Source organism: Sinohyriopsis cumingii, chromosome 3 (assembly GCF_028554795.1).
Source record: "Sinohyriopsis cumingii isolate HCF-2022 chromosome 3, ASM2855479v2, whole genome shotgun sequence".
NCBI lineage: Eukaryota > Metazoa > Mollusca > Bivalvia > Unionida > Unionidae > Sinohyriopsis > Sinohyriopsis cumingii.
In genome coordinates this window covers 3,658,000-3,684,957 of record NC_142963.1, presented here as the reverse complement: position 1 = coordinate 3,684,957, position 26,958 = coordinate 3,658,000, and the positions used below count along the sequence as shown (strand labels likewise).

Sequence of the window (26,958 nt, the reverse complement as noted above, 5' to 3'; positions counted from 1 at the left end):
TTAAATAAATGCAGGAGAAATGGGAAATTGTTGTCTCTTTTATTATATATTAAGAAACTATATGAGCCTATGTATCAGTGCAGGTTTTGGGGCTGGTTTATTGAACTACAAGAGGACAAGTTGATTTTACAGACAATTCTTTCCTTGTTTATGCAACAATATGTAATTTTGAAGGTCTTTTGTCAAAATTGAAATCAACCCTTGTGTAAATGTCTTTAAAAGATGGAATTTTTAACCAAATCATCTTAAGGAGTTTAGATTGGTTGAAAAATCTTGTTTGAGATTTTATTGGCACACATGAATTCAGGGTTAAACTTTTTTGTTAGAAGATAAGATTCTAATACTTTGCATTTATTGGTTTTTTTTCATACTGTGATAGGAAATGTTTACTTTGTAAAACATGCACATATATTGCTCTAGAATTCTTTGGAATTAAAGGTTTGAAAGGAAACAAAATAATTTATACTCATTATGTTATTTTCACATAGCAACATAATACATGTAAGCAAAGTAAAGTTAGAATTTTTATTCTGTACATTGAAATGGCTTTAAATGTCAATTTATAGGAATATAGTTAGATTTGTTTTGTGTGACTCATTTTGTGGTTTTGTACATGATCATCTTTTCTGATATGTATGTTTTGGAGTCTTGAAAGAGAAACATCTTCAGATTTGGAAGATGCATGTTATGTAATCCAAAATGTCTTTTAATTCCATTCAGTAATGGTTATATGTTAACCTTGAAAAAATGAATTTCATCCTGGGAAAGACCTGGAAATTTATATTTAGAAAAGCATGGGAACCATGTTAATCAGACCTATATGATTTAGTGGATCAAACAAGCAGTACTGGCCATCCATCCAGCCCAGTTGTCCCAACCCAGACTCAATCAGGCCTGTATGATTTAGTGGATCCAGCATGTAGTACTGGCTATCCCAGTTGACCTTACGCCAGAAGGTAGATCACTGCGCCTACCAAACACGTGACTTGACGTCTTAACCTCCGACAAACATTCTGTGAAAATGGCGTGCATGATAACATTAAAAGATATACCAGACGATATTGGTGAGCAATATTTGCCATATGAAACAACATTGAGACAGAGACAGAAAGCGAGAGCATTTATCCAGCGGAGAACTCGCCCCCACGTATCTGGAGAAGTCACCCCAGAGTTGGAGAAGTCATCCCAAAGCTTGTCACCCAAATAACCTTTTTATAACACAATTAAGTCATCTTTTACGTGATTCATATATATATATATATATGCGATCACACAAGAGATATTAACTAAATTAAAGCAATATCATATTAATATTTGTAAGGACAAAATTAAGTCTGTATATAATCTAATGACTGACGACAGTATAGTGATTAAAGAGGATGATAAGTCAAACACTATTATTATTGTGAACCAAGATGATTATGTTAAAGAAGCTGAACGTCAAATAGAAATTAAATAAAAAATTTCAACATGCATTAATGAGATCGCTAAAAATAATAATTCCGTATATGAAGAATTTGATACTATCCCTCTTAACATACGTACACCTCAATTCTACATTTTACCCAAAACTCCTGACCATAATTTACCTTTAAATTTTCCAGGACGACCCACTATTTCAGGTTGTAATTCATATACTGAAAACCTATCCAAATTTATTGATAGTGTTTTACAACCTTTAATGAAATCACTTCCTTCATACATTAAAGATACAACTACTTTCATTAAAAAGTCGAAGTGTGTTCCACATCTATCTGATAATTTAAATCCTGGTATCATTAGATGTAACATTATTATATACCAACATTCCGCATGCAGATGGTATTGAAGCGTGCAAATATTTTCTTGATAACAATCCTAATAATAGCACACTATCTAGTGAAGATATTTGTAAAATAATAAAAACTTATCTTGGAAAATAATTAATTTCAATTTAATAATACGAATTACATACAGATAATGGGTATTAATATGGCTCATATATACTCTTCCCTTTCATGGGTGAATTAGAAAAGGATTTAATTCAAAACGAAAAGTTTAATCCATCTCTTTGGTTCAGATTTTTAGATGACATATTTATGATCTGGAAGCATTCAACTGAAGAACTGAAAAAAATGATTGATCGCCATCATTTTCACCCGACAATTAAATTTACTTATACTGCATCTAGTACGCATGTTTCATTTTTAGATGTAAATGTAATAAAAAATATTGATAACACTGTCTCTACAAATATTATTAAAATGCATCTAATGATTTGAAGAGCAGAGCAAAAGGGACAGATAACACTTATTTTTCGTTAAGTACAGAAGCGGAGTTGATCAAATAGAAAAGTTGAAAAATTGCAAATTTTATAAATTTAATAAGTTATTAAGTTGAAGAAAAACAACAATAAATAAAGCCTTGAACATGTGGTTATGTCTCAGAATTACTATATATGATCCTTGGGGCAACTTCTCCAAACGAAGTGGGGCGACTTCTCCAAACAATTGCGAAATTTGTAATTATATACAATAGCCGAGTCGATATCGACAGAAACAGCTTGTCAGAGGAAAATGGCGGACGTAAACAGTGTCTTGAGGTGTGTATAATAGCGCTCGCTGATTGGTCAATTGAGCAGAATGATTGACAACTGGCGATAGGTCAGTTGTCCCAACCCAGACCTAATCAGAACTGTAAGATTTAGCGGATCAAGCATGTAGTACTGGCCATCCATCAGGCCCAGTTGTCCCAACCCAGACTCAGTCTAAAGCGCTGTCCATTACGGATCACTGCCATCTCACTTCTGTCTGCGTATGTTCATTTCTCGGATTTGGCCAGTGTGGGTATGTGAGAAAGCTTGCCATTAGCTTCTTGAGGGTCGGTGGTTCTTTCTGGGGATTTCCCAACTGGCAGAAACATTGGCTAACCAAATTGACTGGGGGTCTCTGGCCTGAATTGCTCTGGTCATTAACAGACTGGCCTGAATTGCTCAGGTCATTAACAGAGCAATTCATCCAACAATGGCTAATGCATTGACAGCCTCTGCCCATCTGGACTTGATATGTCATATGCATGTTTATGCACCACAATGCTAAAATCAGATGATACCATGGCTTTAAGGATGACTCCGTTTGACCTGCCGTTGCTGTTTGGAGGCAAATTTGAAGAAGTTTGGAGGCAGGCAGCTTAGGAACTACCACTCCAACTGTCCACTCCACCAGTATCCTAGACAAGCAAGGCAAAAGGGATTTTTTTTTAGCCCCAAGGGTTGTTCATATCTCAGTCTTTCATCAGCAGACAACAGCAGAATCTAGGAGACAACTTTGCAGGGAAGGTAAGAAGCAAACTTTCTCTTTGGCTTCTGACACTGACTTAATAACCCCAGCCTACATATTGGTGCCAGACTCCTGCAGTTTGATAAGATTGAATCATCCTATTTCAACAGAATGGATGGGTGACCCAAGTCATGTCAGAGGGGCTTCAGATTTCATGGTATATCCAACCCTCTCCACTTACTTTCTGTCCCCTTTTAATGGATGTTCCATCAGAGTGGAAGAAGGATAACATTCTTCACTCGGCAACAGGCAGCGATGGAGATTGTATGAAAAGCACAATCTCCATTGTTCTATTTGCAGGTGTTCTTATTATAAAGGCCAATGGCAAGTTGAGGATGATCATAGACCTGAGTTGCCTCAACAGATTAATTCTTCTGCCATAATTCAAGATGGAGACAGCAAGGTCTGTATGGCTTTCCATCTGAAGGGATGAGTATGCCATCAGTTGCAATCTCACATATGCCCACTTTCATGTCCCTATTCAGCCAGCATCACAAAAGTTTCTTTATTTGGCTTACCTCAATAAAATGTACCAATTTTGAGCCCTTCCTTTTGGTCTATATAGCAGTCCCTCAGTCTTCACCAGAATTGTAGATTGCATCTTCACCCTGTTCTGCTTGATGATGGTGGCATATCCTCCAGAAACATATGAGTGCTATGCTATTCTCCTCAAAATGATCTTCCATCTCTTTCAGATTATCTTGGTTTTCTAGTGAACTGAAAATAATCCACCCATTCACCCATTCTAGTGTTTTTTCCATTTGGGTATGGAGTTTATACCCAGTGTCGATCTTGTATGTTTGCATCATTTGGATCGTTGAACTTGTAGAAATTGTTTTCAACAGGCTATCGATTTCAGCAAGAGTGTTCTTGCAGCTCCATTAGTTACTCTGCGCAACAATGGATATAATCCTGCATTCCTGTGTAAGTGATACAACCACATTTGCTTCACAACTATTCTTCTGGAGAAAACCCAACCGAGAAAGATGTTATGTACAGATGCTAGTAGGTATGATTGGGGAGCCCGCTTGCTGCCTGGTTTCAATATGGTCAGTAATAAATGGCAATCATGGGGCTTCTTCACATCAGCCTTCTGAAATGAAAGCTATCATAAATGCCATTCAGGAATGGATTGACCAATGCTGCAGGTAATCAGCCCTGATTATGTCGGACAACTCTGTAGTAATGACTTAACCACTTTTAAAAAGGGGGGGCACAAAATTGCTCAACCTGTGCATGCTGGTTTAACAGTTTCTTCATCAGTTTTACCAGCTTTGATCGATGTGCTAATCAGACACATTCCCAGCAGTCTTTGTGTTCCTGCTATATTCTGTCCAGACAGGGTGAGGTTATCATATGGAATGGTCCCTTCATCCATCGGTTTTTGATTGGATTTCTGCAGTGTTATGGTTGTCCAATGATTAACCTGCTTGAAACAAGGTGGAATCACAAGCTATCCATCTTTGTCTCACCAGTCCTGGACCCAGAAGCTGGGGCCTTGGATGTGCTGTCATTCAGTTGGGTGGGGTTATTTGCCTTTATTTACGCCACCCCACCCCACAGTCATAGTGCTGGATTTAAATTTTAAAGATTGGATTTCAGAATTGCAAGATTATTATGATAATGCCAGATGGGACAAGTCCTGGATCAATGATCTACACAAGCTAGTGATAGACCTTACCAGAAAGTTTCTGGCCAAACAACCACAGTCACATGTATTTCACCCCTGCCTAGACTGTCATCTCCTTCATGCTTGGCTCTTGTCAGGACAGCCTTGCAAGAGAAAGAATTCAGACCTTTGATTGTAGAGAGAATCTCAATAGCAAGAAGGCCTTCCACTCTGAAGGTTTCTGAGGGAAAGTGGCATGTTTTCAAGGGTTGGTGTAGTGTCAGTACCATTGTCCCTTTGAGTGCCTCTATTCCGCAACTGATTGACCTTTTTGTCTCTACAAAGAGAAAGAAAGGGCGCCAATTGCAGCATGATATCTGATGCATTCAGGCACCATGGCAGAGAAGATATTGATCATGATAAAGATCTGTGAGACCTGCTAGCCAATTTTCATTTGAATAGACCAAAATCACTGTTTCCAATATGGAATCTGTCCTGGGTCCTAACATGGCAGATTTAGCTTCCGCTTACAGGATGAGTGAGTTACATGCCCTTTCAGTTGATCCAGACTATCTTAAGTTCAGATCAGATGGTTCAGCAATGATCATAACACAATCATGCTTTGTGGCAAAAAACCCAGTTACCTTAAGTGGGTAATTAGAGTCATCATACGCTCCCTCTTGTCAATAAAATAAAACATGAGCAGCAGCCGTTTAAGATCCAGTCTATGCTCTTAAACTTGACTTGCACATCATCAAGTTATGGCAACTGAAATGACTCACTTGGTGAAGGAAAGGAAGCAGCTTATCATCTCTCAAGCCCTGTCTTTGTGGCTTAAGTGGGTTATATGCTCAGTGTACTCTGACATTTGAAAGGATCAGAAGTCCCCTCATGAGAATTTCAGCACATGAAATTAGAGGAACCTCTACAAGCTTTGCGTTAGAACACAATTTTTCAATCTGTGACATCAAAGAGGCTGTTGACTGCCATGCAAGAGTCAACCTTCTCTAGTTTTTATCTTTAGGGATTTAGCAGAGGAAATCTGAATCTGGTGGGCCCAGATTACCACCAGACCAAATTAACCTAACTCTGAGCTTGGCTGGAGTTGACAGCGAATTTGACAATAAGAAAATTTTGAATGTATTCTTATAGAGCTTTCACAGATCACATGACCATGGGCTGTGATACTTTAATGGGAGAATAGGTTATTGGTTACATACAGAATCTAATTTTTCTTCCCATGGGTACCTGAAGTATGGGTAGAATGCTCAGCATTACCTCCATCTCTTACCTGTTCTCGTAATGTTATTGTGATCATTGAATGTATTCCAAGGAGAAAGCAAAAAAGGGATGCTCTGCAGATATTATGTACTTATGAGACAGTGACAGCTGTAGGGTAAAGTTATTTACATTTGCAATGTACACAGTGGGGGGGGAATGTTTGCATTCCACTGTTATTTTCATGTACTATGACTGAAATTTTTGGAAATTGTTCATGATCTAATAATAACACAGAAAACCAAAATAGTTGCTCCCATGGTAGAAAATTCAGCCTGAAGTAGTCTAAAGTACACCATCTTTAGCAGTTATTAAAATAGGGACAGCACATTTTGCCAGATGAGAAAATACCAGCTTCTGAAAGTGCAGTGAATTAATACAGAATATATAACATTAAAAAAAAAAGTTATTGTCTCTTTTTTTAACAATTTACGGAACCTTTAAAATCTAGGAAGTGAAAATGACCAAGCAGTACTAGCAGTTTTTTTTTTATCGATGTACATCTGAAGCAAGGTCAATTTGTATATTCTACAAACACACCCATTAATCATAAACCAAAATAAAGGGAATTAAAGGTTCTTTTAACGGTATGTAAGGTCTGTTTTAAATAGCCAAGACAATCATGGTGAATTCTTTTTCTTTAAAAGTCTGACTCTGTGCAAGATATGAAACTGTAGAGCAGCACCAAAGCAAAGTTTATGTTATGTCTTGAAGAGAATACCTGATCACATTACCTGAGGACCCTTCCAACCACCCTGCTATACTGGATGACATGTGATAGTTGAACTGCATATTGCATGCTGTTTAAAGGTTTTATCTTTTCAGTTCCTTTTTTTATTTAGTTATTTGCCTTGTACTACAGCAGATCCTTGTAACCAACAGGAACTATTCAACATATTCTGGTGCATTTTGGAATGTGCATGTTGACAAGACCTAGTAGTGTCTGTTAGAACTTGTCAACTGCATTTGGGATAGAGTTATGGCCCTTGATTGTTAACTTTTTATCTTCACATGGGATTTTCCTGTGACCAGTATAGCTCAATAATCATTCTGTATATTTGGATATAATTCGTTATGAACAGGGTCTCTTAGATTTGTCTGTGGCTTATATGGATTTAGTCTTGTTTGAAGAGCCATGTCCCTCTGATTGTGCTTCAATTGGACTTTAATTTCAGCTTGATAACTTCATCAACATTTGTTTGGATTTCAACCTTATTTTGCATGCAGCAGCTTGTTGATGAGACCATGAGTGTGTATGGTTTCCAGCATCCACAAAATAATTTACAAGAGTTATGGCCCCTGCTGGTTCATTCTTTTCTTCTTTTTTTTGCATTAGCAACATAACACAACTATACTAAACTTTGTTGCATTTCAATCAATTTTTGCATGCTATTTTATTTATGCAACCTTGAATAAGTTTAATTTCAAATCTTCCATATTATCAGTTAAAAGAATTATTACTCTTGATTTGCCATTGTTTCTGTAGCATATTTTTACTGAGTAATATTGCAATTCGGGCAAAGTTATTATGCTCTTTATGTCACTGAGACCTTTAATGAATTTGATATCAGCATACCTTAACATCCTTTACAATAGTCATGGCCCATGAATGCTGATATTTTCCTTTTGGTTGTCTGACAGAAGTTATTCTGTTAAGAGCCCCACCAATCCAATTGTAGCAAGTAGGGCCTGTAACCAGATTAGAAATTCTGTGTACTCAGACAAAGTATCATGCAGAAATCCATACAAGAAAATTGTTTTTCATGTAAGTCTTTAGTTTTATTTTTATCATTTTTATTTTGAAGGTGGAGAGGGTCCACATTGTGGATTTGTCTTATGAGGACTTTTTCTACAAATTTGCCTTGACCAGCACACCTGTTGTGATCACTGGACTTGCAGCCAAGATGACAGTAGTGCCATGGACAATGCAGCATATTAAGGAAAAAGCAGGTACCAGAATGGTGTACCATTGTGGATTTCAGATGTCATGTATAATTAGAAAATAGAGGCATTATCCTCAAAAATAGATTATATGATTATCAGTAACCTTTTTATTTCCTCTACTTGATCTGATAAAATTACCATATATATGTGCATTTTTGAATATCTTGTGCTCATTAGAATTTAGTATATTATTTATTTCCCTGATAGTTTACAGCGAGTTAAGTAACTAGATTTGTAAATAGGTTAAGATATATTCATTATTGATACATGTAAAACTATATTGTCAACCATATTTATTGTCTAAACTGTGTTAACAGCTATTTAGGTATAAGAGGGACTGCACCAGTGGCTGAAGGGAACCAGCTACCACATAATTGTTTGTGTATTTTGACTGTGTGCAGCATCTTTTTGTTATATGCACTCATATGTAGCAAACACCAATTGAGTAACATTTTTTGGTGATTTGTGCTTAGTTGTGAGGGAAAATGGGCTCATGTGTGCAGGCAAGGTGATGGGTGCCATTTACCCGTGGACTTGGGTTCAAATCTTTGTAGAGTATGAATTAAAAATTCTCTAACGTGTATGATAGTATTATTTGTATTAAAATATATATATATATAATTTCCGTTCTGTCTGGTGTATATTTATAATTCTCTATAATTAATTCTATATACCTTGATTTCTTTCATATGAATCCTGAATGACTGTGTAGATACATGAGAATTGATTAATAGGTCATCATGCGAGTGTGTCTGCTACACACAAGTGCATATGCGAGTGTGTCTGCTACACACAAGTGCATATGCGAGTGTGTCTGCTACACACAAGTGCATATAACACTGATTGAGTAACATCATTTTTGGTGATGTGTGCTTAGTTCGAATCTCTGTAGAGTATGAATTAACAATTCTCTAAACTGTATGATAGTATTATATATATATTTGTATATGTGTGTGTGTGTGTGTATATATATATATATATATATATATATATATATATATATATATATGTGTGTGTGTATGTGTGTGTGTGTGTGTATATATATATATATACATACATACATAAATACATACATACATACATACATACATATATATATATATATATATATATATATATATATATATATATATATATATATATATATATATATATATATATATATATATATATATATATATATATATATATTCTGTAGAAATGAATATTTAATATTGAAGAAGGATAATTTTTTCAGGTAACTGTGCTGTGACAGTTAAAAAGACAATATCTGCTTCAGTAGAATGGGCAAGGCTTGAAGATGCCAAGAGGATCACAGTGGGGGAATATATAGATAAAATGCTTTCAGATGACAGCAGTGAGAAGACCTATCTGTTTGACTGGAGCCTGCCTTTAAACTGTCCCCAGTTAGCAGAGGAGATAACCATGCCAAAATATTTTGCTGGTAGGGCCTTCATTCTTCTTTCCCTGCCCAATAGTGTCTTATTATTCTGTAATTATTTGTGAAATATTTGCTCTGATTTGACTTGGGCCCTGGCTGTGAACAAAATGGTTTATCAATATTTATGTACCCACATTAAACAGAAATTGGTATTCTATCCTAGACCAAAAGACTTGTATGTTGAAAAGAACTTTTAAAGTGTGTTTTAATTAGGAATATCTTCATACCTGTCAACTCTCACAATGAGAGAAAAATCTGCCAATATTTGGGGTTGTTCCACACCTATCTCCTGATTTTGTATTATCTCCAAAGTTTGCAGAATTGTGATAAAAAACAACACAAACACCGAAAATGCTGTGCAACTAGTTTCACATTTAATGTATGCTTCTTCAGGCATGAAATGTTTTAAAAGTAATGGATGACGTCTTTTATTTTAAAACAACAATTATGTCATTACGTAACGTCATAAATGATATGCATCATCATAACAATTATATATGACAGGATCTAAAAGAAACACGAGTCTCTAATGAAACTTGAATTAGTAAAATAATAAAATAAAATAGAGACAAACAGTCATACATATAATTATATTGTTATAAAGGATATACAATATATCAATTTAAATTATACAATTTTATATAGTGCATTAGCATTAAGTCCATTAGGATACAGAGTATCTAACTTATGAATCCAGTAAGTTTCTTTTATGAGTCTATTCATGTCACCATGCACAATATCTATTGGCATGAAAGAAAAATCAAGTAGAAAGTGATTATTGGTGTTAAAATGTGTTGAAACATTAGAGGAAAAGTGAGGATCTCTGTAATTTTTTTATATGAAAGCGATGATTATTCATTCTCTTAGAAACTTGTTGTAGTGTTTGTCCAACATATTGCATGCTACATTTTTTACAGGTTATTAAATAAATCACATCAGTTGATATGCAGTTAGTGTTATCGCATAGAGAAAATACCTCTTTTGTATTAGCACTACTGAAAGAAGTACTTTCTCTTATGTTTGCACATTGAGAGCACCGGTGTCTGTTACATTTAGATGATGAAAAGTGTATTTTTTTATTTTCTGTCTGTTCTGATTACAAAATCTTGCAAATTCTTGGGTCTTCTATAAGCGAGAATTGGTTTAATTTTGAAAAGTGATTTGACGCTAGTTTTATTGGATAAATTTAGGAGACTATAATATTTATTAATTTTACGACCTATATTAGGTAATGAAGGATTATATTGTATTGTGAAAGGAATTACATCTCTCTCTATTTTACATTCTGCTGTAAGTTAGATACTCTGTATCCTAATGGACTTAATGCTAATGCACTATATAAAATTGTATAATTTAAATTGATATATTGTATATCCTTTATAACAAAGTTTGCAGAGAAATCCAGATTATTGCATTATATCTGTTGATTTTCATTTCTCCTAACAAAAATACATGGATAAATAGACATACCTTATGCAATACACAGAAGCCATGTTTATCACCCGTGAAATAATTATTATCACACAACAATGAATTTTGTTCTTCATTTAATGCAATGTTAAGCTTAAACGTTATTCTCCTTATGTGTTGAATTTTTTTAAACCTACAACAATACTAAAATCAGGAAAAAACCACACAAAATATAAAACACAATAAAATTGTCAGCAGTTTCAATCCCAAGAATGATCAAAATCATCACTGTGAATTTTATAGCATCTTCATTCCCACCAAAGAACACCTGGCATTACCTTATCCTATATACAAATATTAATTGCCATTATTAAATTAAAAGAAGGAACCATGCAGCTTACATGCCTTAAAAAACTAATTCAGAATAAATATGTTATTTAGTAAACAATGCCTTTCAAGTTGAGAATAAAGAAATAAGGTGGGATATAAAAAGTGGGAAAATAGTTGCCACATGTATGGTAGCTTGAGACTGCATATTTAGGCACTGCTAGTTAAAACAAAATAGGGCATCATACATTTGCCAAAAATTGCTGGTACTTACATAACACACACTGTAGAACATGGTCTCTTTGTTTTATGTCAGAGAGTCAGTCCTTTTCACAAGATAATTGCCATGATAAGTGTTATCTTTTAATTAGTCACACTGACTTTCTTGTTTGCTTAAGACTAACCTTAGCTGTTGTGCAGTTTAGCCACAGCTGACCAGAATATGAAAAGTGGGCAAGTCACGGGGTAAAATAAAGCGTGTTACAAGGAGAAGTGGCATGTCCTTTAAGAATTTCATGGGTATTGGATGCCGAAGATTGGTTAGTATTTAGTGACTTTAAAAAATGCAGTGAAAAACCTCCAGATTTTAGGTCCCATTCACCCTATTTATTTTATTCAATCTCCCTATTTGGCTTTTGAAAAGGTGACAGGTATGAGTTCTTGCTTAATCATATTAAATCATGTACAGTCTTTGCTGCTTTTAAACACAAAGGAAAAACAAAACTCCAAATATCATTTTTAGTGTTTTACAATTGTACCACATTTTATTGATTGTAAATTATGATAATACTTATTACTTGTATATAATGCAAGTTTGTGTATTTTATTGTACATAATGTGAACACTGTATATTTTAATACAGCTTAACCCTTGTGTTGCCTCAAGCACCAGACGCCGCAGAGAGGATTGATTGATTTAACCCTGAGTGAGATGAGCCTCAGCTCACCAGTTCACTAAGAATAAATAAAGTCAGTCTCATGCTAAAGAAGCCCCATTCAGATAATTAGATACATAGAATATCTCATGTGTATTAAAGAGGCATTTTTATGATTTATTATTTATGTTCAAATAATATGCAACATGTGTGTGTGTATATATAATGCTGACATTGACAAGTTAGATTAATTTGACAGTAGTATATATTAGTAAAATCAAAGGTCTTTGTTCAAATTTCAGGGGATTTTCTGCAGCGCACATCAGCTGGTTCACTGTACAAAGACAGCTGGCCAAGTTTATTCATTGCTCCAGCTGGTCTGACTAGTGAATTGCATGTAGATGCCTTTGCATCCAACTTTTGGATGGCTCTTTTTCAGGGTAGAAAAAGGTTTGTCAGAATCAAAATTATCTTTAGCTTGTTTAAATTCCTACAAAAGTTGCCATTTTTGTTTGTCCTGCTATCTGTCGGGGGATTTCTTTTTCAGATATGTTAACATGATCATAATATCTTAGGAGAACTACCTTGAAAACCTAGCCCTCACAAGTGAAACTACTACTGCCTTGAAAATCTAGCCCTCACAAGTGAAACTACTACTACCTTGAAAATCTAGCCCTCACAACTGAAATGTTTTAGCTAAGAAAGCTGAAAGTTAACCTGCCCACATAGGCAGCAGTTGAATAGTTATCTCCCCTTGGTAACTCCCCAACTCTAATTTCCAACCTTTTCTTTCTTCTTTTCCTCAGGGGGCGCTCATCAGTTAATATGTACTTTTGAGAGCGTGACGTATGTAAGGTGAAGTAGGTCACATTTAAAACATGCACAATGGAGAGAATGTTGGCATACCTCTATGCTACATCAATGTAATGTGGATATTTCTTTTGGATATTGTACTTTTGGAAATTTGACATGATTTAAGCACACTGCTAACTAAAATGACTGCTCCCTTGTGTTAAAAAAACAGCCTGAATTAGTCTAAAGTACACTATACATAGCAGCTATTAAAATAGGGAAAATGAGTTTTGCCAGACTAGAACAATACCAGCTTCTGAAAGTGCAATGAATGAATTACCAAATATATAAAATGTAAAAAAAGTTATCGGCTCTTTTTTATACAATTTACCTCTGAAGTTCAGGAAGTGAAAATGACCAAGTAGAGCTAGCACTTTTTTTAAAGGTGCACATCTGAAGTAAGGCCAAGTTGTATACTCTATAACCCAGAGTACACCCATCAATCATACACCAAAATAAAGGGAATTAAAGGTTCTTTGAATTATACAAAAGATATACAAGGTCTTTTTTAAATAGCCAGTATAACCAGTGAGGAAAGCTGGTGAAATTCTTTTTTTTTTAAATCCTAACCCTATGCAAAATACAAAACTGTAGAGCGCCACCTTAAATCAAATATAAAAATGTTTGCAATTATTTTTTATATTTTCATATAATTATGTATGACGTTCTGAATAAAATGGTACATTCATATTGATGTTAAGCATGAAAATAAGCTAACTATGCTCATTTTGCTCTTGCTTACATAATTTGCCATGAGGCATGTTTGTGTGAGTAGTGACCTTAATTATGGGAAATTAGAAGTCTTAGAATATAGGAATAGAGTCAACTTAAATTTAAAACTGTTGCAATAAGTAAAAGAAATTTATGGTGAAAATGTTGTTTTCATTTATTTGCAATGAAATAAAAAAATAAATGATGAGGAAGTGAATTCACTTCTTCTATATTAAACAATAGGAAAATATTTTACACTTTGACCTTTATGAACCTGATGAGTTACCTCCCTTTTCAAATTGTAAAATTCATTGTTGATATCTCAGAAATAATTCTGGCTAGTGTCATGTTCCTGTCATTCAGCATAACATCAGTTGTTATGTTTACAAAATGTAATGTGCATTCTTAAAATAGCTCACTTTTTATCATGGGGGTGGGGGCTGGACTTGTTAGAGACCCTGACACTCATAAATACTGTTCTATAGAGGGAAAGACAGGAGAATTATTCAAAAGGATTGTTTTGATGCTGGCGACATAAATGTTTCAGCCATATAAACATAATTAAATCATACAATAATAATACCTATATTTTCTTTATGGGGGACGCTCATCAGTTAATATGTACTTTTGAGAGAGTGACTTATGTAAGGTGAAGTAGTTCACATTTAAAACATGCACAATGGAGAGAATGTTGGCATACCTCTATACTATATCAATGTAATGTGGATGATATTTCTTTTGGATATTGTACTTTTGGAAATTTGACATGATTTAAGCACACTGCTAACTAAAATGACTGCTCCCTTGTGTTAAAAAAACAGCTTGAATTAGTCTAAAGTACACTATACATAGCAGCTATTAAAATAGGGAAAATGAATTTTGCCAGGCTAGACAATACCAGCTTCTGAAAGTGCAATGAATGAATTACCAAATATATAAAATGTAAAAAAAGTTATCGGCTCTTTTTTATACCATTTACCTCTGAAGTTCAGGAAGTGAAAATGACCAAGTAGAGCTAGCACTTTTTTTAAAGGTGCACAACTGATGTAAGGCCAAGCTGTATACTCTATAACCCAGAGTACACCCATCAATCATACACCAAAATAAAGGAAATTAAAGGTTCTTTGAATCATACCTAAGATATACAAGGTCTTTTTTAAATAGCCAGTATAACCAGTGAGGAAAGCTGGTGAAATTCTTTTTCTTTAAAATCCTAACCCTATCCAAAATGCAAAACTGTAGAGCGCCACCTCAACAGCAAGGTTTTTTTGTCTTTTGTTGAATGATGACTGTTGTACTCAAATAGGTGGCATTTGTATGTACTACTTTGGTCTCTGATGTGTCTCACATTGATGTAGCTTTATTATATGGGCTGGTATTTTGTGTGCGTTAGAAAACTCAAAGTAAATCATATAATTTCTTCTGTGATCAGATACATACAGGTAAGCTTTTGATTTATAGTTTTTAGTCATAGCAACTGCTTTGTAGATATTAATAGTGATGCTTTAGTGACAATACCTATATTGGCAGTCTGTTTGACCTTTCCTACAGGTAAGTTCGTACTAGAATTTTTTTTTATAGGGCTCACTTCATAAGTATTAATATCAATGCTACAATTCTTTACTTGTATTAGCTGCCACATTGGCCCTTCTTACAGATAAATGTTCACATAGCCTGCAGCATGGTACATCAACTCTGAGTTCATAAAGCAGGATGTGTGTCTTGCTACAATTGTAATATTGCTTGCTTTTTTTTTTACTACCAATTTATACCATGAACAGCATGAAGTATAAACTATGTAAAGTGAAAAGTTGGAAATAAAACCATTCTAAATGTCTAACTTGCCTTGACTGCCACTTCATGAATACTTGTCAGATATGTACTTCTTGCACTGAGGGTCTGTGAACTCAACTACTTTGGGCACAAAAGTAGAGTGTGTAGAAGTGCACCTTTGAGGGACAAGGACACCTTTAGTATATATATGCAGATATCACATTAGTGAATGATTTACATTTCCAAGAGTATCATACTCCAGAAGGTTTGTAAAGGGATCCCAGCTATCCTGGTCAGCGACAGTGACAGCTTTTTCTCCACCTTTATTGCCTGAAAATGAAAAATCTTTTATTGGCAGAACCAGTTGACTTTATTATTTGAGCAAGATTGAGATTAAATGCAGCACATCAGAAATACTGGTCCTATGGATCAAATATCTCTTCACCTTTATTAACACTTTAAAAAAAAACTGGAAACGTCATGACTGTGTTCAGACCTGCCAACCCTTAAGATTTTGCCATTAGTCTTACAGAATTGACCCATAAATGCAGACTTAAGAATAAAAGCACAAATTACAGAAATAAGATTGTTTGCAGTCAAATCCAAATACTGGCTTGACTGTGTTTGAATCAATACGAGTTTCATATAAGATTCAGTGGAGTTGGTTAGAGAACCAGATTTACTTTACCGGGGTACCTCAGACACTTTAAGTAGCATGTATTTGTGATGTAAAACATCTGCATGATCAAGCCAACAAGCAATACACTTTCAGAATGAAAGGGACAATAAACATCTTAAAAAGTTTTAATAGTAACTGGTACAAAATTTTCCAGGCGGATTTCAGACAGGTTTTTTAAGTGTTGTCTGCCTAAATCATAAACTGTATATTAAGGGAGCTTAGGCAGATTTCAAGCAGAATTCAGGTAGATTCAGAGTGGACGTTTAGGCAAAATATGCAAATTATTTGTTTTAAGATTCCACTTTAACAAAACAATCCATCTAACATTTCTACCTGAAATAAAAATTCACCGGAAATAAAATCACACCTGAGATTTCCACCGGAAATAAAAATCCACACGAGGTTTCTGCCTTAAACAAGGCTGCCTTGAATGTCCACATAAAAATCATTCTGTAAAAAAATCTGCTTCAGATTCCTATGAAACAACCTAATGATGCTTAGGAATTATTGGGAATTAATGATAAATACAATAATTTTTACAATGTTTCATAATTTTTATTTAGACAGACATTATCAAATATGATTTAGGTTTTTCTTGTCTTCATTTTCTATCTTGCATTAAAAACACCTGTTCTTTGATGGCATCATTTGTCTTTCTTAGTTCACAGAAACTTTGATGAGATTTCAAAGATTTTGAACAAAACTTTCACTGAACTTATGGCGAGCTATCACTAAAATTTCATTGAAAGTTTGGTGAGATTTCACTAAAGTTTTGACCATTAAGTAGTATTTTACTGAAGTTTCACTAATTTTTCACAGACATCTCAAAAGTTCAAAATAAATAATAGATACAAATTAAATAGCACTTTATTAACCACTGTAATATTTCAGTGTACGTGAAACAGAATTATTAAGCCATTATAATTATATGACATCAACAAGACATGAGAGTCGTACTGCAGATTCGACTTTTAAATGTACAAACTATAATGCTGTTGTGATTGCATGAATGAGTCCTCATTCCATAAGCAGCGATGACAAACATTTATCATGATATAATTACTTTGATTTTACTTAGAATTTTACAAAAACTAGAATATCTTGATAATATAAACAATAATATCACTCACAACATTGAAGGATGATTCTACTTATGACTATCTTTAATAGACATGGGTATCTGGCAACAATATCAAAAAAATTCCCCACCAGTGGCCTTTATGTTGTCCCTCCTTAAATTCTGGAAGTGAATCAGTTAGGAACCATATAACTTCGAAATTATCTTAGTTCAATTCCTTCTCCTTTAACACATTAGTCGCCACTGTAGAGCTGGTAGTAGTTGTTCAAATCTTTATGTCAGTTTCGGAGACAATATGAAAAGAAAATGGTCCCTATTGAGAAAAATGGGACTCAGGTCAGGAGAAAAGTGGAATTCTGCTTTAAAATGGAAATAGCAAGTGAAGATTCTGCCTTCCAGGCATCAGTCAAAGAAGTCTTTCTTTTGTTGCCACCAGAGTTTTGTGCTGCTCTTCCTTCTCAGCAGCCTGGTCTGAAGTTCTGGTATGAATTGACTTACTATCAAGAAGGATTTACTGGCATTCAAATTGCTTCCACATCTGGATAAGCTGCTAGCCTTGTTTCCTATTACATGACCCTAATGGCAGTAGACTCCTCATTTTGCATCATTGCCTTCCATGAAACTTAAATAGGATGTTCTATAAGACCCACACTCCACATTTTCACATGGACACCCCAGCATTAGACATGGGCATTGCAGCTTTATGAGCATCAAATTCCTACTTAGTGTGCATGAACTGGAAGTCTTTTAATGACACAATAATTGGGGTGGAATGGCATGGCAGTCAGTTCCATATTTGACTTAGTCTTGATGGCAACAAGCAGAAAACAGTTTATCATCTCCCATTTCAAAACCCCCAGGACATGCATAGATTCTGTTTCTCTAATGATATGCATTTCTGTATGACATGCATCTGAACAGAGCTGCTCAGCACACCCAGACCAGTGCCATACCAGCAGCGACAGACCTTCAACTGGCAGCAAAACATGTAGTGCTCTCCACTTCACCTTTTAGAATAACCATCACAAAGCCAAGATTGCAGCCATTCTCTTCTAACCTCCTGTTTAATGCATGGGTAAACAAAACATGCCACCAAGAGACAAATTTCCCTCACACAGGCATCAAGGAAGGATTTTCGTGGAAGTAAACAAAAGGATAGATTGGAAGCCCCTAAGAATCAGCAGACAGGGAAGTAGTCCTACTAACCCTATACCCACAGAAGGCCACAGTTCTCAAGAATGAAGGAGAGAGGTTGAGAAAAGGTAATCATTTTTGACCTAGTTTCTGTCCATGCCAGTCTTCCTGTAACAAGAAATGATGTCATTTTAAAGCCACCCTTGAGGGATATCCCATTGGTGAGAAGGCTTCTATTCATTGCTGTCTAATAGAAAAGTATTTGCCACAACAATCAGTGGACCCAACAAGTGGTTTTAGAGGACCCTTAGTATCATGTTCAGTATGTGTTCTTCATTATCCTGGATCCCTTGAGCTACAAACATCCCCAGAGACCCGTTCAAGGCAAATGCTCTGTGGCAAGAAATCAACATCCTTCTCCAGAAAGGGTGGTAGAGATCATTCTTAATGTAAAATCATTTTTATTTTAGAATGTTCCTGTTCCTAATCTTTTATCAGACACACCTAAGTGTCCTCAATTTTTTATTTGTGCCTGGTGGCTCAAAATAGAAACACCAAGGTGAGTTTTAAATGTTTTAAGATGCATATCTACATGTCACAGCTCACAAAGGTTCCAGGAAATTCCTTTGGTTCACATTCAGGGAGACAGTTTAGGGCACTCACTTTCGGACTCAGCATCAATCCCTAGGTCTTCACATGTCTTGTGAAAAGAGTAATAGCCCAATTCAAGACAACTTCTATGTCAGTGACAACGAACTTTATAGCTATTAAAAATGTCAATTATAGGGACGCCACTTCTCATATATTTTGGGCCAACAGTGTTCTCTGGATGCATCGTATATTCAGGCAGCCAAATGTTTTTACAAAATCCACATCTGCCTATGAATTTAAGTTTCTTCTAAAATCTTGATTATTATTGTAAATTAAACAAACACTTGGGAAGGAGTATGTGAAATTAATTACATTATCAGTGTTCCCATATATTGTAATCAGTTATCAGGGATAGTTATGCTTTTGAAAGTGACTTTAGTGAATGTTTGTCCAGTGTAGAACTTTGTTGTAGGCCACGGGCAAGTTAAAATCTTGGTAATTTTGTAGGTGGGTTTTCTTTGATCCTGTTGATTTACCAATGCTGTACCCAAGATATGAACACTCATTTGACCCAGTATTTGATGTGGACCTATCCTGTCCTGATTTGGAGCAATATCCATTGCTACGGAATGTCCAGCCTAGGGAATGCATATTGGAACCAGGTAACAATATTGTACAAGATTGCATAGTAAACTGATATCACATCTCCATGCATAAGTTTTCATAAAAACTGCTGGTGACATGCAGGTTGCAGAGTCACAATAAAACTTTTGTATGTGGGTTATTTTCATTTTGCCAGAATTTTGCATGGTATGTCACCAGATTTATTGTGTAGCTTTTAAACTCTATGCACAAAATTTGATTTATTTAAATGGTTCTAATATTTTTTCATGGGTGAAAATTATGCAAAGATTTTAATTTCACATAAAAAATTGGTTTGCTAAAATAGGATAAGCATGTATAGGGTTTAATGGCATGTCAGCACAATCCTGACTATGCATTGCCAGTTAAAAGGTAAGCTAGAATAATGCAATGCTAAAAACTGAGATAATCAACCCTTCCAAACAAATTTAAGCATATATTTCACAAAAGATAAAGATGTTAATATTCTTTAGAAGGTACACAAAGGTTAGAGGTAAGAAAGTAAAATTTATAATAAAAAAAATCAAAGGTAACAGTAAAGATGTTAAAATTGTTTATGAGGTATATCAATTAATGATGATGGTAAAACAATTTAAAATTCTAAAAATGCTGACTCAGAATTTACAAACTACATTCTTTGTGAAGTCCAGGATTTCTTTGGATGGTACATCATCACAAAGCTTCTTAATTGAGTTCACATGCAGAAACTTGCATCTCACACCATAGAAGTTTTTAAATACTTGACAGAATGTCTTCCACTGTCAGTGGACACTGGCACCTTGCACTGATTGAAGTTCACCCTTTATTGATGAGTCAGGTATGTGTGTCCTAAACGGGAGGGGCACAATACTATCTCATCTCTGCCTTTTGTTGTATGAAGGATGGGTTTGATGTTTGAAATTTTTTTTGTAGTTTTAATTCCACATATTTCTGTAAATATATAGAACATCCTGATTTATATGATGTTTGAGGTCAGTATATGGAATGCTCCATTCAGAAATGGGTGACTGCAGGGAAGCTCTAGAGGCTATATTTGCCTTGTTATTACCTTAAATAGCGCTGTGAATTGGCAGCTATAAGTACAGAAATCTTTTTCTAGATTATATGAGTTAATCATAATTTGTAAGCTTTTGGGATAATAATTGTTTATCAGATTTAAGTTGTTTTTTCTAAGGCTTTCGGTACAGAAAGGTAATCCAATGAAAATTGGTTTTGAAAGGTTTTGATGCAGTTCAGTGATTTGAGTATTGCAGTAATTTCTGGTAAATATTTAGACTTTGCCTTGTAACTGGCTTGAGCTGGTACCAGGGTGTGCTGCAATAGCAGCTTCAACTGTTAGCTCCATCTTCTAAACCATCTGTATACAGCAATGTATGGCCACAATATAAAGGTGTGATTTCATTGAATTTACTTTGAACAATGAGAGGAATGGTAGAGGACATTTTGAATTGTCATAGATCAGATATTTGCTTTGGGGAGATGGTGGTTAATAACCAATGTAGTGACTTGGGAATAGAGAATTCTACAGTATTGGCAAAATTTTTGTTGCTTGTAGATGAGGGTGATTTTTGATGTCAAATGATGGACTGAAATTTGTTACCAATTATTTAAAGTTTGGTATTGGAGCCTAAAGACAGCATCATTTGCGGGATTTAATAAAGTGAAGGATAATTCAGTAGTTTACTGAAATGACTAAAATTGTTAATTCCTTTCAAGAAAAGATGACATGATGGTTAATATTTTTAACATAGGGGCTTTTTAAAGTGCAAGTTACAAATACTCATTGACTGTATCAACATCCCTGATTTGACTCCTTTGGTGGCCTAAATGGTTAGAGCATTTGCCTCAGTTATGGGAAGTCGTAGGTTAGAACCCTGGCCATGTCATACCAGTGACATACAGAAATGGTACTTGCAGCTGCCTTGGTTGGCGCTCAGTATTAAAAGGTTAGTTTTAAGACTAATCGGTCTAGTGTTAGGATAATGTGACTAGGTGGGACATGATGCTACATGTCTGTGGCATGATGCCCCAGTGCTAGTCATCACTATAAATTACCACAATTCAGACATTTTAGCGATACGACTGGAAAATTGTTATTTCTGCATTAAAAATCCAAATCATGTACACACACATATCCCTGATTCAAGCACCTGCAAGTAAGATTTATAAGCTGATCTATTCACAGTCGAGAGCTATGATCAAGTGTTAACCTAACTAAATTCATTTATAACTGAAGTAAGACCTTGTGGTCTACTGCCCATTATTTATTTGTGACAACTCTTATTAAATTGTATTTGTCCCCTAGGCATCTTTTACATGAAAGGAATGTTAGCCTACAGATTTGGTCTCACCAGCATTATTTTGCTGTACAGATTATACTACATGGTTCCATTGGATATCAATAAGAGTCCCAAGTGGGTCTGATACATATCACCTGGCCTATATAATGCAACAGTTGACCATTTCACTAAGCAGGTTTCTGTTGTATTGTAAGAACACATCCCCATGTAAACAAACTTACAAAATTTATATCATGTCAGATTTAATTATTTTGCTGTTGTATTATAGAAAAGAAATTCATTCAGTAATAAAGATGTAATTAATATGCTTACAAACTCATAAAAGATTTTCATGATAAAAACCTATTTACCAAGTTTTATCGAAATTGCTGTAGAAATTTGGTCTCTGAATCTAGACATGTAACATGCAATGCAAGATGATCTTATTAATATGTGCAGATCTCACTTTTTCAGAACCTGTCTCATACACTTATTTGCCATGTTGGAGCAAAATCTGATCCAAATTCAGTCTCCTGAGTGGTAACAAGGTCAATCAGTTGATACAAGATTACCTCATAAATGTGTGTTGATCTTGCAAGATGCAAGATCACATCATTAATATGCATGGCATCTTGCGTATAATCAAACAAATCCATCATCTTGATGATATAGGCCTATTTACCATGTTTGATCAAAATCCTATACAAAATACAGTCTCTAGAATGGAAAAAACTGCAAATCAGATGTAAGATCATGTTATCAATAAGCACATGTCTTGCTTTAAAAAGCATTTTGATATTAGCCATTTTACCAAGTTTGATCAAAATATAGTCTCTAGAGTGGTAAAAATCTGTCATTCGAATGCAAGATTGCTCTAAATATGCCAAGGTATCACCCGTAATAAAACTCATCTAGCATCTTGATGATGTTAGCCTAGTTATCAAGTTTATTTAAGATCAGGTCAAAAATATTGTCTTTTGATTGGTATGAAACTCAGCCAATCAGATACAAGATCACTTCATTACTATGTGTAAATCTCACTGATACTCAGGTTCATTGGATACTTTGACAACATAAGCTTAGTTATCAAATATGATTAAATTCTGATTTCAAATTGAATTGCTTAAGTGTTGGCAGTATCATCCAATCAGATGCATGATCAGTCATTAGTATGTGTGGCTCATAGTTGTACCCAATTGACATACTGAGGATAGCCTTATTAAAGTCTGTCAAGAAGCTAATCCAGTTAGATGCAAGATCATCTCAATAATATAAGTGGCTCATTATTGAGCTCGTGCAAGATCAGAAATATGGCTTCCATTGGTCTCACACATTATCAAACTATTCTGAGATCTGGACGATAAAGACTTTATTTTAAGAAAGATCAAATTTAGATGAAATGTGTCCTTAAGAGTGTAACAAGCTCAGTCAGTCAGCTGGTAGACATCTCATTAATATGCATAGATCTCAATCTAATTCTTCTGAGATCTTATGGATATAAACCCATGTTCCAAGTCTGATCCTAATAAAATAATTTGATTGCAAGCCTCCATAAGCTAATTAGATGAAAGATCACCTCATTAATATGCATGAATCTTGCTTATTGTTGACTCATTAATATGCATGAATCTTACTTATTGTTGACTCATTTGAGATCTTGATGATATTGTCCCATAATCCAAGTTTTATAATTTAAAAAAATCAGAAATATGGCCTCCAAAGTGATAACAAACATAGCCAATCATATGCAAGATCACCTGATAAATATGCATGGATCCAACTCATTACTTAACTCATTATATCTTGATCACATAAGCCAAAGTTGCAAATTTGATCAAATTTGCAGCAGAAATATAGCTTCCAGAATGTTAACAAGCTGAGTCAGTCAGATGCAAGATGAGATTGTTATCCGATTTATCCACGATTGTGAGGATATAAACCTTTATTTCAAATTTGGTAAAAATTTTATGAGAAGTATGTCTTCCAGAGTCATAACAAGCTTAGTCAGTAAGATGGTTGATCACTCATTAATATGTATGGATCTTGCTCATTATCAGACTGGTCTTAGATCTTGATCAAATCCCACATTCCAAGTTTAATCAAAATCAAATTAGAAATATTGCCTCCAGAGTGGTAACCGGTTTAGCCAATCAGAGATAAGATCATCTCATTGGTAAATATGAATCTCACTCATTATTGAACTTTTCCAAATTCTCAAATGATACAAGCCAATGATCCAAGTTTGAACAGAATCAAATCAGAATATAATCTTCATTTTTTCCAGTTAGCTGCAATGTCACCTTATATTATTTAACTTTACAGAGATCTTGATGATATAAACCCATATTCCAAGTTTGATCAAATAAAAGGTAGAAATATTGCTTCCAGAGTGGTAACAAGTTAACCAATCTGACGCAAGATCACCTAAAATGGATCTAGCTAATTGTTGATAATATCCAAGATCCTGATGATACAAGTCCACATTGCAAGATTGATCAAAAATCAAATAATGAAATATGTCTCCATACAGGTAACAAGCTTAGCAAATTGTATGTAAGATCACCTACGTAATATGTGTGGCTCTTGCTTGTTATATCAAATTTATAAAAGATCTTGATGATAAAAGCCTATATTCCAGGATTTTTCAAAATCAGATTAGAAATATGGTCACAAGAATGGTAAACAAGCTCAGAGAATCAGATGCAATATCATCTCATTAATATGCAGTAGATCTCACTTATTATCAATCTCAAGTACAATGTCAGTGATATAACCCAGTAAACCCATATTCATGGTTTAATCAAAATCAGAAATATGGCCTCCATAACATTAACAATCATGATTGCTTTAGACACAACACCCAATCAGTATCAGCAACAAGATTAAAGATAATTTTCAGTTTGCAGTTGTCTTAGGTATATTGAGATTATGTTACTGTTGGTTTTTACTTTCTGCAGGAGATGTGCTGTTTGTGCCTGCTGGATGCCCACACCGTGTGGAGAACTTGGACACATCCTTAGCCATATCAGGCAATTTCGTTGACTTGTCAAACTTCAGTAGGGTCAAGGATGAGCTGCAGATAAACAGTCTGCTGGACCCTAGGGCCAGGCAGCTCCTTGATCAATTCATGGAGGAGGGCTTCAGGTGCAACATGTCGTCTGCTATCACGGATATGAATTGGCAGGATTATAAGGGTGCAGTTCATGCAAACTATGAACAATATGAAATAACACCTGAGACAGTGAAAGAGTATCTCTCAAAACTGAATTAATATTAGGAATTCACATAAGCATGATTTCCACATATTGGAATGTTATCGGCTGCTTTTGATTATTGTGCTTAAACATTTCATTGTGAGAAGTGGTCATAATGAAGACAAAGGGTACCCGCCAGATTGAAGTAAAGCCTACCCTCATTATTACATACCCATTTAATCTTGCATGCTTGATCTGGTGTTCTATACAGTTGTTCAGTTGGTATTTGCATATCACACACCCAGATTTGAACTACTTAGATGTCTTCTTTGACGACCAAATGTAGATATTTTTAGATGTAATTAATCAGACATATATAAATCCAAATTTGTTTTGAATTTCATACATACAGTAAAGCTAAAAATGTTTTAAATGTGTAAAGGAGGTGGGTGTGTAATAAATACAAAATCATATGTTCTGTTCCAAGCCAGGAGAAAGGACTCATTTGATGTGACTTAATACATCTTGGCCTGAATGCTTTTACATATTCATATGCAATGTCAAACACATATGCTGTTGAGTTTATTTATAATCATGTCATAGATGTCTATAACTACTGACTGTATTATGTATCATACCAAAGAACCACAGTGTGTACTGACTCACAATATATGGAGAATGGCTTTGTATAATGAATTGGTGTATAGCAGGAAAGAGTAAAAGAAATTAAATAGTGATGTTTTTAAAATTAAATATAGGTATAACACTAAACTTCACATAATTTCTTTTAACCCATGTCATGCATTTATTTGAGTTTCAGTAATGGGTTCCATAATGGTACCGCATTGTATGAGGAATCATGTTTTAACAAAGTGCGTTATAACAAGGGAGAGCTGTATATATCATTTTTAACAATCAAAACAAAGAATTGTTTTTTAAATTTGATAGTAGATACTGGACATCATTTTTACAAAAGATGCCAGATTTATTAGTAGTAATTTAACCCATAAAATAACAAATTTGCATCTTAAGCATTACTTGAAATAAAACTATTATTAAACCAATCAGTTTTTCTTTATTTATCAGAATTTCTCAGCAGGACACAAAATACATTCTGATAAATGGGAGTAAAGATGCAAGAGCTTGCATTTTGTGAAATCTGCATGTTCCAGGGGTTTACTTGTGGCTCATGTTATCCAATAATGCAGTTACACTTGGTTCTACTATATATTTTATCAATCTTCTTTTTCTTTTACTTTGTCTTTCTATATATCTATTGATCTATCTTCATTCTACTATGTCTATTTACCTATCTATTGTGGATGGTTATTCCTCACATAGTGTCTCAAATGAGTGACCTTTCATCTTGTTTCAAGCCAGTAACAGAGTTACCTAATCAATTTTATCAGTTTTGTATGAAATTAGCACCAATGTGAGATTCAGTTTATCAAATGATGAAAATTACCATTTATTTGTCTGGGATGTATATCCCATTGATCCAAACAATAGGCCTAGCTTGTAGGACATGACAGTAATGACTAAAATGGAGTTATAGCCCTTTTTAATTTGTATGTTCTGAATATTCTCTTGGCTTTTCTGCATCAATATCTGCCTCTTAGTCATTCCCAAAATTCAGATGAATCAGATTTGCATTAATTATACACCATTTGTCTGCATGCAATGTAGCACAATGGCTGTGTTTGTTGTATAACTGTGGTAATAAAGGCTTGAATATTCTGTGTTCGATACTAACAATGTAGGATGTTACATCGTACTGGAGTTTCTTAAAGGCTACTCAAGCATATTGGCATATCCTATTAATCAA

At 34.7% G+C, this 26,958-nt stretch overlaps 1 protein-coding gene across 1 annotated transcript in view; it reads left to right on the top strand.

The window, feature by feature from the left end:
- Positions 1-26,197, top strand: part of LOC149802364 (uncharacterized) — a 39,552-nt gene extending 13,355 nt beyond the window's left edge. The window contains exons 7-11 of the mRNA XM_089951609.1: positions 8,010-8,154; positions 9,386-9,592; positions 12,503-12,650; positions 19,526-19,680; positions 24,897-26,197. Of these exons, the coding sequence (XP_089807735.1) occupies positions 8,010-8,154; positions 9,386-9,592; positions 12,503-12,650; positions 19,526-19,680; positions 24,897-25,210 (969 nt within the window). The 3' untranslated portion in view covers positions 25,211-26,197. The remainder of the gene's footprint in view (positions 1-8,009; positions 8,155-9,385; positions 9,593-12,502; positions 12,651-19,525; positions 19,681-24,896) is intronic.
- The last annotated feature ends 761 nt before the right edge of the window (positions 26,198-26,958 follow it).